General features: G+C 40.5%; 1 protein-coding gene across 4 annotated transcripts in view; it reads right to left on the reverse strand.

Moving 5' to 3' along the window:
• DENND3 (DENN domain containing 3) overlaps positions 1–12,303 on the reverse strand; it is a 127,974-nt gene that overhangs the window by 34,160 nt on the left and 81,511 nt on the right. For all 4 annotated transcript variants that reach the window (XR_015058346.1, XR_015058345.1, XM_085881871.1 and 1 more), the window contains exon 16: positions 11,225–11,381. Coding sequence is in view for 2 of the 4 variants with exons in the window: in XM_085881871.1 (XP_085737997.1) it covers positions 11,225–11,381 (157 nt within the window). In the remaining 2 variants the exon portion in view is untranslated. The remainder of the gene's footprint in view (positions 1–11,224; positions 11,382–12,303) is intronic.

Consider the following 12,303-nt stretch of genomic DNA (forward strand, 5'->3'; position numbering starts at 1 on the left):
TTAAAAATATGATCGACTCGGCATGGGAAATATTGCTTGAAAATTTCAACATCGGTCACATGGTCTTGCAGCTATGTTGGACAAAAAGCCTTATCCGATCAACGTGAAACTCCAAAGACGTGATCGGCCACCCATTCTGAATTTGATTTGATAAAGAGGATGTCGTGGGTCAGGTGTCCAATCGAAGCGGGGTTGTATCGAAGTGGGGCAGCATAGTTTTTTTTTTTTCCACCAAATAAATTTCAGGAAATTTTCACCAAAGATGCGACTACTCATGCAGCATGTTTTTTATGATAACTATGATATCATAGGTCACGTGGTGTGGCAGCCATGTTGGAAAAAAGGAAAAATTTTGGAGCTCTGCATCTCTGAAACTGCTCCATGGAAAAAACAATTGAAGTATGGCACATGCGAAGTACTCCCCATGGAAAACAAGGGTGATTTTATTTTTGATGATGTCATAATTTCATGTCATATGCTTTATCTGATCAGTCTGAAAATTTTAGAGGGTCATCTAAGGCTAAATTGTAATTTGCAAAAGAAATGATGATGTCATCAGCCACGTGGTTTGGCAGCCAACGGCTGAACAGATCGAGGCGTAATCCTTACTGCAGTACGTAGACCACAATAGCGTAGCCTATCGTGATTCCAAAGTTAACTTAAACTGCCAGGAAGTATATGAGAGTACAACTGCAGTTAAAACTATATTATTTTTCCTAATGCTTGCTTCAAAGTCTTAAACACACTCTTAAACATGCCCTCACCAGCGTATAAAAGTTACTTTGTCATTTAACCGCTTGTGATTAGGTATTGATCGCGTATTAGATAATCACGCTTCAGTGATTGGTAACTAACTTTGAACGGGTGCAAATCTACACACGTCTCACTCTTGAACAACTTTCGTAAATTTGGCCAATAGGCTCTAAAGGGTGTAAAGGTCTAAGCATTCGAATGGGTCTCGAGAGTCCAAAGTGCTGAAGGAGTCTAGTGTCTAAAGGCATATTAATGGTCTTCAGGGGTCTAAAGGTCCAAACGGTAAATTCCAATAGTAGTTGGGGTCTATAGGTCTAAACTCTCATGAGTCTACAGACTTAAGGGGTTGAAAGGTGTCCAAAAGCGTTGAAAGGGTCCTAAAAGTAATAAAAAATGGGAAAAGGACTGCCCCCTCTCTGCTCCCCACCCCCCACCCAACTCTCTGTCCTCACTTCCCCCTTTATTTCCAGTTCTTCAAAGCAAGATGGTATTAATGACATTAAGTGGTTACAATTTAATTAAGAGGTAAATTTAATTATTAATAAAAATAAAATTAATTAAGAGGTTCAATAAAACGGCATTAAGACATTAAAATTAAACAACATTGACACAAATGACAATAAATCATCAAATAACAATAACCAATTAGCTCTCATTCCCTCTATTCACAGGCGAGAGATGTGAGTGGGTCTTTGTTTATCATTTATACCTTGACTACTTTTGACATTTACACGTGGTACATGCTTGGGAGCCGAGTCATGGTATGCATTTCTGTCTGCGCTGTTGCTGATGATTCACCAACAAGCAATGAAACCGGTCCGACAGATGAGGAGGTGTGTGTAACATTGGGATTCTCATGTGTGTACAATTTGTGAATGTCTTTACAGCTGTGGAGGAATTCTGGGAATGGTTTGAAACAGCAAGGGGCTTACCTTGGTTAGCCTTTCATGGTTGCTTTCTGCAGCTTCTTCAGCTGGAAGAGCATGGAATGAGTCGGTTTATTTATATAATCCTAAAAACCTGGGTTTAATTGATTAGGCGAGAGCTAATTGGTTATTCTCTCCATTCACAGAGGAGAGATGTGGGTGGGTTTTTGTTGATTACATATATATATATATATATATATATATATATATATATATATATATATATATATATATATATATATTTGCACACAGAAGCAGCAAGCAGCACACAAACAACAGCAACTACAGTCATGACAACAGCAACAACAACAACTATGTGTTATAAAATATCTTCTGTTTTGTGTCGTGTGTTTCAATTCATTTTACATCCTCATTGAGAATCTGAGAGATATGCAATAAGTTGTGAAGTGCAACATGCTGCCTTTTGATTAAACCAGTCAGTGAAGCGACAGGCAGGCACGGCTATGATGAATAAATAAATAATTAAAAGTTGTGTGTTGGTAGTGTTGATGGTAAAATGTTTATAAATAAATAATGGTTCCAAGAAGCATACATACAGTCCTATACGACTTTATCCCTTATAGGGGAACCCAAACATTGAGTCCACCTCGACGCCAAGCTATCGCTTGATACCCCACAAATTAGATATGATGTGGCTTTTTCTGATTTTCGATTTATAAAGTAGGTACTTTTGCGATTAAAAGTAGAACTCTTCTTCTTCTTCTTCTTCAAAGATAGCCATGACGTCACACCCGGGAGTCGAGCACCAGATTTGTATAGTCTCCGGGTTACATTGCGGTACGATTAAAATCAAACGGCGAATAATCTTCTATTTTCGACAAATATTCTGAGTCGAAGTATTCTTGGTGGTTGTAATAATACAAACCGAGATGTTTCATGCTACATAAATGGCTGAAAGACCCTAAGTTGGCCAGAAATTGGATGAGGTTTGTGTGAAATTCCTGAGTGCGGATCGGGCCAAGAAAATGTTGGCTTTTGTGCTCAGAACATTTTACAGAGCACTGTTATGAAACAACAGAGATGGCTAGAACTTGTAGTTATCTGTCATGACAGAGAGGATGCCATCCCCACGATTGAAAGGAAGAAACAGCCATTGCTCAAACATGTAAAACAATCTCTACCCAACGCCAGCACAAGTACACGGGCGACCACTCCTCCCTCCACAGCAACCACCACCCCATATCTCCCCTCCCCTGAGCACCACTCCCCTCTCCACTGGGGCAGGACATCGACACGGCACGACACAAAACAGACACGGCACAAGCATGACCACAGACACAAATGGCATCCTGGGAAAGTATGAAACGGGACGATCCTACAACATACAAGACACCTGCTCAGCCTGCGACAGTGGGACAAAGCATCCATCGCCCATTTTTTCCACGATGTCCGAGTGTGCCTGGGCGGTGTTCGTGCTGTGTCCGTGCCGTGTGGGTGGGTTCAAGGTATGACGTCACGAATGAAAATCGAAAATCGACATTCTCGGCCCCTTGGGCTTTTTTCGGCAATCTGTGATGAGCACAAAAATTTCAAAAAATTTTCCCATTAATTTTGACCATGATTAATGATTTTCAGTGGTTTTCAGATTTTTTTTTCGTGCCTGGTGTTGGCTTAGCTGTTAGGGTGGCTGGCTTGGAATCTTAGGGTTCTGAATTCAAGCCCTGTTGGCTGCTGAATTAACACCAGGTGGGGTTGATAGCTTGTCGTCCTTCCGAGGTCAGTGAAATGAGTACCAGTGTACTGGTATAGGGGCACAGCATCAGCGGCATAGTCGCGCCCCAACAAAATGATAGCTATCGGCTAGCCAAGCTTTCATACGCAAGAACAGAAGAAATGAAAAAAAAATTGTGTTTGGGTTCCCCTTTAAATTTTCTTTTAATTTTTCTGAAATTCGGAAAAAAATTCATGCGTCCCATGACTTTTAGCTCCGATCCCAAAATAATGCCATTCCTCATGCACCTATATTATTGCATACATGGGCCGAATGTGAAAGAAATTTGTCCAATCATTTGAGTGGAAGCTCTAAATGGACGGACGGACAGATGGATTGACTGGGCCCAAAATACAAGGTCCCAGCTCGGCTGATGCACAGTTGGGGACAAAAATGGTTTCGGAAGTAACATTTGGGTATTTCTAAAAGCTTTAAAAAAGGTAATTGCACATTTTGATGGACCTAACTCATAATTTAAGAGCAAGTTAATGGAACATTCAAACGTGCGTCATCTACTTTTCATGGAAGACAATCCACCCACGTTGCTCAATTCTGAATGAAGCTGCTAATGTTTGTATATTTTTCCCTCAAGATAGTACAGACTTCATAATCCAAAATGGCTTGATACACTTATTGCTATAACAATACATTTTGCTGGATCATTGGAATCTTTGGAGAGTACAAAGGAAAATTGTTAGTGAATGGTATCACGTACTTCTGCACAATGATATCACATATCATTAAAAGGTAGTGTATGTCTCCCAGCACATTATATTGCATTGTTGCATTATATTGCATTGCTATTGCATCAACACGTCAGAAAGTAAAATGAAGCCGAAACAACAAAAGATGGACTGTGGACTCTGTATGATATGCAGGAAAGTCACCACTGATTGAGTGGACCGGTCCACAAGATGACTGTTCATGGACAACTGTTTGTGAAGCTGCAATAGTGAAACAACTTGAGCCGATTTTTCAAGCTTACTTGAGTTAATCCGATTACAGCTCCAAAGATACAGCATCACAGACAATGCAGATCAGAGAAAAAGTCACTGACAAGGTGGGCAAAAACAACAAAATTCTGCAGCTGGAAAGGATTCCTCAAAACCCCAGATGCTCTTACAGACAGACAAGAGCATGCTACACAGTCACGAGTGTATGGCAAAACATGCATTTTCCGTCAACGGCAGACAAAGTAGATCGAAGGACCAAATAGTCGTGTGAACCCTTGAAGCCAGCAGTGGAGGTCAGGGTTCACAAAACAAAACAGTTCATGATATTGTAACCCAGTGTTTAGATGTAAGAATTCTCTCCTTTCCCTCAAGAGACAATGTGGCAGCTGAAGCGCATTACAACAACACATGCTGCAGACACTAAACATGCCATGGAACAGAAAGAACTCCCTTCTGAGTGGATGACTTATTATTATTTATTTTTCAGCATCTAAGACTCATAGTGGGTCAATGTCTCTCTCTCTCTGTCTCTCTCTCTGTCTCTCTCTCTCTGTCTCTCTCTCTCTGTCTCTCTCTCTCTGTCTCTCTCTCTCTGTCTCTCTCTCTCTGTCTCTCTCTCTGTCTCTCTCTCTGTGTCTCTGTCTCTCTCTCTGTGTCTCTGTCTCTCTCTCTGTCTCTCTGTCTCTGTCTCTCTCTCTCTGTCTCTCTCTCTGTCTCTCTCTCTCTCTCTTTCTCTCTCTCTCTCTCTCTCTGTCTCTCTCACGCACACATGCATGAACACAACTATTTGATGAGACAAACACAGCCACTGAGCTTGGTGGAAGTGCCTTCACTTCCCAGGTCACTGTGGGTACCAGCAACGCCACAACAATGGTGCCTCCTTTCTCACTGCACTCAGTGGGGAATTTCAAGGAGGATTTTCCTCCTTCCCCTGGATGACCACCTCTGGGGATTGTCCGTGTCCTTATCCTTTTAAATGCTGAACATCAAGCAAGGAAGTAGAATACACCTTTGTTGAAGTCTTTGGTGTGACTCGGCCGGGGTTTGAACCACTGACCTCCCAAACTCGGAGCAGACGCTCTAACCATCAAACCACCGAGTCTGGTACCAAAAAGTGGAGAGAGCTGCTATCAACATGCTATTTGAAAATATTCAGAGTGAACTTCTTTCGACCCCTCGGATTGTGCCATGTGGCTCGAGGAGTGTATGTCAGACCAGAAAACTTATCACCTGAAACAATTGCTACTGATTATGTACTTATAAAAAGCAAACTTGAGGCAGACGCTGAACAATAAAAGTATGAATGTATGATCAATGAAGCAGTCATGTTCTTGCCTGACCAATAAAAAGTGGGATCCAGTAACAGTCCTGTCCCAACAGCCTCAATAACTGAACTTAACATATATTTCCTAACCTGATTGTCTTATATAATTTCTTCACGTCTTACTTGATAGCAAAGCAAGCTTCCTCAACTCACATCAGCAGATTGTCTTGGGTCCATTGCCCAAGACAATATCACTGTTGTGACTGTCGGCTAAGTGTTAACTCAAATTACATCCTGGTTCCTTTGGTTATGAAAACTCTGTTAGGCAGTGTTGAACTGATCAAAAACAACTAGAACGGGCACTCATAGAGTGCATACCTTCGCCACCACTACTTGTTTTGTTCTTGGTATGAGTGTGGGGAACTGGTTTCATATGAATGGTCTTATGACACAAACCACATATCTATAATGTCATGACCCCCCCCCCCGACTTTCGGGGGCTACGGACTAAACAACAATCAACTCACGTCGTTTTGGCGAGTCTTCACTCGCAAGCTTGGTGAATACAACGTTTCAACAAGAGAAGGTAATCTCGTTTGATGCTGGTTTCATGCAAATCGAATAAGAATTGACTGAGGTATGCCGAAAACCGCATATTTTTCAAGGGCGTGACCCCCCCCCCCCCGACATTTTACCCCAACCGGTGACATGTGTTATGACGTCATTGTGTCTCAAGATTGGGCATTAAATTCTGAACATTTTGGTGCTGGGTTCATGTAAAGCGGACAAGAATTGACCGCGTTATGACAAAAACTGCATATTTTTCAAGGTCGTGACCCCCCTGACCTTTGACACCTAACCGGTAACAAGAGTATGGGCGTCATTGTGTCATATTGCATATCACAAGATGAGGCGTTGAATTCTGAACATTTTGGCGTTAGTTGCATGCAAATTGAATAAAAATTGACCGTGTTTATCGTAAAAAGACGATTTTGACCTTTTCGTGACCTTGACCTTGACCTTTGACCCGAACGATTCCAAAATCTAATCGAATGCTTCCTGGCTAATAACCAATCATCCCACCAAATTTCATGCAATTCGGTTTAATACTTTTTGAGTTATACGAATCACAAGATTACAAATACATAAATAAATAAATAAATAAATAAATACACGCCGACCAAAACATAACCTTTCGCAGAATGCGAAGGTAATGAATGGACGAGGACACTCTTGTTCATATTCAATCTTGGAGGATATCGACACTGTACGGTATTTCGAAAATTGAAAGCTAGAACTTGTTGACTTCCTTCAAACATATAATAATCCTTCCATTGCCACAGTGCTCGCTTTTTACAAGATTGACAGACAAGAGGAAGTACTACAAGGGTTTCCATCCTGGAAGAGTTCCCACTCGAATGAAGGAATTTAGCCAGGGTGCTGGCAATAATTTGCATTGTCTTTGCTAAAGACAGCGTGAGATTTTAAACATCAACCAATTAATGCTATCAGATGAGACACCCAGTTTAACGTGCAGCTCAGGGACGGTGCACCCGTCGATGCATTGGCCCGCGTATGAAAGTTTATAGCTGGGCTGAGATTCGAATGCGGGCTACAAGCCTCAGAGGCAAGTCCGTATACCTCTAGGGCTCTAGGCTATCTTCCGGTCCATTTTCATGTTAAACTTCTGACCAACAAAGTGAATAAATTACAGAGAAATCACAAATCAACAGTGTGACAATTATAACAATAGAATGAATGAACCAACGTGATATTTATGATCATCGTTCAATTTTTTTTTGTCTTTTTTTTTTCCAGAACATTCCTGTGTCTCCATTTTAGTGAACATTGTGATACTTGCGCACAACCGACATAACAAGGAAAGTAACTTATGATCTTTATTTGCAAAACTTTGCAAAAGGGCATTTCGATAGGTTAAGATTTGCTATTTTAGTAATGATCGCACAAACCGTGCTTACATTGGCCTTCACAATGTGTCCTCAAACTGTGCAAGGTCAAACACCACACCACACCTTTCAACACTCCCCAGCTGAATAACACAGATTAACAGTTTAAATATTGCATCAGTGAAAAACGTCATTTGCTAAGAAACCACATGGGCCAAAACCTGTTTGATTATCACGATTTCCTTTCTATTCTAACCTCTTTCAATGCACGTACATGGGGCTGGCAGGATGGCCGAGAGCTATGTGCACTCAACTCTGAGCTGTCTTGTCTGGATTTGAATCGCCACTCAGCAATAAACCATCATCCAGGTGTTTCGCATGCAGGATGATAAGTCAGTGTGCCATCTCGTGGATGGATGGTAAACTGGGTGCCCGCATGCTAGCATTAGTTGGTGGATGTTAAAGATCCCATGGTGTCTTTAGTGAAGAGGGTTCGGCAAATTATCACCAGCACCCAAAACAAGGAACAAATTTCTGTCAGAATTATTTAATACAAAACTTGGATAAACATTATTTAAAATTATAATGTGCTCAGAGGCAGCTGCTGACTCATGTCGTTCGAAGTAATAGTTGTACTATGAAAGGTCTCTGGCTTCAAGATTGAAAACTGCTTGGCCTATATCCTTTAAAATTGGCATATGGGCTCAGGGTACCCATTGGGGAAAAATGATATTGGCTCCCTCTTCCCCCAAGGATGGGTAGACAATGCCAAATATAGGCTGGATATTATAATACTTGTGTAGTTTTGTTGGTACCTTTTAACAATTATCACTTTTTTTTCTCAGCAGTTGTCTCATTTATTCTGGCTTTTGACTGGATTTCTATCCCTGATTAGTGTCAGCTGTCTTTTCTCCTTTGTCACGGTCGCTGTCGATCTGAATATAGATAGATCACCTAACCTGTCAAAGTCACCTTTCCCTCTCAAATGGAATCTCTTGATCTTTTTTTGTCCGCTTATTACCTTCGCATTCTGCGAAAGGTTATGTTTTGGTCGCTGTGTATTTATTTATTTGTGAAAATGTGTGCTTGTTTGTTATTCGCATAACTAAGAAAGTATTAAACCGAATTGCATGAAATTTGGTGGGACGATTCGTGAGTATCCAAGGACGATTTGATTAGATTTTGGGAGCGATCGAGTCAAAGGTCAAGGTCAAGGTCAAGGTCATGAAAAGGTCAAAAAAACATTCTTTTGAGCATAACTTCCTTCATAATACAGCTATCGACATGCAACCACTGCCATATTGTTCCATGACGAGATACCTTTCGGATATGTAGTGTCGGATTTGACGTAAGGTCATCGGAAGTGTGTCTAAATGACGTCACAAGATGACGTAAATTTTCAATTTTCAATCTCATCAGTTTTGATCATACCGTTTTGTAGGACTTACCTTAAGGACGTCACACACCAAATTTGACTTCGATCGGACTGACCGTTATGACGTCATTGACGTTTAAACATGACGTTTTTCAATTGTGGCTAAAATGTCCTGATATTTTACATTCAAATATCTATATAATTTATAAAGCAAAGTCTCCCAAACCCAGGCATTAGGACCAGTACCAAAATATCTGTTTATTGATGTACAGGTTTTGCCAAATAACTCTGTAGTCAAGGTCAAGGTCACACTCAAGGTCAAAATATACTTGTAGGCATAGCTTCAGATCTAATAGAGCTATTGACATGAAACCAATGTTAAAACGTTCAGTGAAATACGAGCTTTCAGAACGGTAGTCCAGATTGGACGTGACGTCCCCGGAAGTGCGTCAAAATGACGTCAAAAGATGACGTCATTTTTCAACTTTTTAATTTTTCAGTGTTTATCATTCCATTTTGTTGGACTGCCTTCAAGGAGGTTACACACCAAATTTGACGTCAATCGGACTGACGGTTGTGACGTCATGGACGTTTTAAAATGACGTTTTTCAAATGTGCCCGGAAAAAAGTTGCGGCGGCGAAGGTATGCGCTCTACCGAGTGCCCGTTCTAGTTCTTCCCATGTAATCCTGTCTCTGCACATGAATATTGTGATCAACACTTACATGTGTGTTAGTGTGTATGTGTGCAAATTTTTGTTGTTGATTGCTATCTCCACAGGTGGGTAGGATTCAGAAGATGGAACAGAGACCGACCAGGTCTCAAAGTATCCACCCCCGTTAGTGTGTTTTTTCTGTGTATAGAATAAGTATAATATGCCACATGCAATATGTGTATGATCACATATCAATACGTGTATATATATAATATGTATAAATCAGAATCGTGCATGTGTGTATGTGTAAATCACGATTCATGTAGGTGTGTATGGGTGTGTAAACACGATTCATGTTAAAGGAATCGGTTATTATTTATATGAATCGGATGTGCTTTAGAAATCCTGTACCAAGTCAGTGATCTGCGATATCGATATGAAGGCGATACCTAAATATGAAGGTGATACCTAAATATGAAAGCGATACCTAAATATGAAAGCGATACTGATACAGCGTTCCATGATAGTCATACCGGTACGGCGATAGGGATGCCGGTACAGCGTTCCATGATAGCCATACCGGTACGGCGATAGCGATGGATCTCGATTCTAGACCTGTGCCATTACCAATAATGATCTTGCTTTGAAACAAAATCACTTTTAATTCAAGTTGAATTTGGAAGTAAAATAACCTTTCTCATCTGGGGGGGGGGGCAAAGCCCCAAGTGGGAATATTTTGAAAAATTACTGTGTGAATGATGTGCATGTCAAAAATGAATATGCAATGGACCATTGCGTATTTTTGGGACCTGCATCAAAAAAAACAAAAACATTTTTTTGATAACATCGATATCGATGAATCAATTGATGTACAGGTGGGGTATGACCCCACCTGTACACATCAATGTCAAAAAAAAAACATCGACGGAGCCGAGTTCAGCCGTTTCGGCGAAATATTTTGAACATTTTTATGTTAAAAACAATATGGCTACTGAACCATGTGACCACCGATTTTTTCTCTCCCCCCCTACAATTTAGCCCTAGATGACCCTGAAAAATGTTCATACTGATCGGATAAAGCGTTCGAAGTATGCAATTATAATGTCATAATGAACCTACCTATGACATAATCAAAAAATAAAAATCACACTTGTTTCTCATGGGGAGTACTTGACATGTGCCAAGTTTCAATTTTTTCCATGGAGCATTTCAGAGATACAGAGCTACAGTTTTTCCTATTTTCCAAAATTACTGCCACACCACTTGACCTATGATGTCATAATTATCCTTACAACATTCTACATGAGTAGTTACACCTCTGATGAAAATTTTGCGTCAATCGGATAAGCGTTTAGAGAGAAAACATAGAATTAGCATGGACGGATGTACGTACGGACGTATGGATAGACGGACAACCCAAAAACATAATCCATCTGGCAACTGCGTCAGCGGGATTATAAAAACACTCATTCAGCAATTTCTTAATTCATAAGTTATGCTAGTCTTGATGTTTTGACCAAGAGCAATTTTGTGAAATAAACAACTTTTGTTTTACAACCATTATTTTCAAAGGTAATAGAGGTGTTGTTCTGAACAATCAGTCTTTAAAGTAGTAATTGCAACATTGAAATGAATTACTCATAAAAAATAAAACACTAACCAAGTGTGAGGGATGAAAACAATCGCTGGATAGATCCCCGATCTTGAGCAATTCCCGATTCCTGCACACACCGCACAAAATCCTCGACCTGCAGGTGCTTCTTTGGCAGAGAAAAGTGCTTGACTGACCTGCAGTTTTCAGCTTGAGGCCCCTCAGCCTAGCAAGAGGGTAAAAATTACTATTGTGAGCAGTTCGAAAAATCATACTTCCATGAACCAATGATTTTCCAGAGCAGAATGGGAAAAAAAATCTTTGGGAAGGCTGGTGTTGTTCTGCAATGCCAGACCAGCAGAACGATGGATGGAATCAACATAACGTTGAGCAAAGCACAATGACTTCGATGGAAAGCAAGAAGAACCTGAGGTTTCGGGTGTTAACCCTTTGTCCCAAAAGGTTTGCTCAGATGAAGGGTTAATGCCCGAAACATCAGCTTCTCCTTGCTTCTCAGGGTGGTTAGCATAACTCAATCAATGTCCTGTTGATTCAATCCTTTTCCAGAACATTTTTTAGAGAACTAAACTTCAGAAAAATCAAACGGTATCCAAGTTGTTTTACTCAAGATAAATTCAGAACCTTTAAAGGTTTTACTTCAAAAAATTCCAAACTAATGTAAAACTGTCAGCTCATCTACAAAGTAAATAAGATACGATGAAAAGTAGAAGAAACCTTATGGATTAAGGATAAAAACAAATGCGAAGCACGATGGGGATCCACAAGCAATGCCCCCAATGTTCTCAACACAACAAACACAACTAACCCCCACCTATCTCCCAAAACCTCCTCATGAGGCCTACACTATCCTTGAAAAGTTTAGTCAAGATCAATTAAAGTGATTGGATTACACTCTCCCCGATTCCAAATGCCCCCTTAAAGCCCAAAATCTATTGAATCAAACAACTTACACGTATTTTTTTCATCATTAACCCCCCCCCCAAGGGACCTGCACAAATCACGACCAAATTTGGTAGCGATTACTCAAGAAATTACGCCGACCCGCCCCCTTCCACTCTTCCAAATCCCCCCATGTTGAAAAATCTCAAAAAGCTCACCACCAAATGTTTTTTTTTATTTTTTTATTT

This window comes from Eptatretus burgeri, chromosome 5 (assembly GCF_056783735.1).
Source record: "Eptatretus burgeri isolate ZD-2024b chromosome 5, Ebu_testis_v1, whole genome shotgun sequence".
In the NCBI taxonomy this organism is placed as follows: Eukaryota; Metazoa; Chordata; class Myxini; order Myxiniformes; family Myxinidae; genus Eptatretus; species Eptatretus burgeri.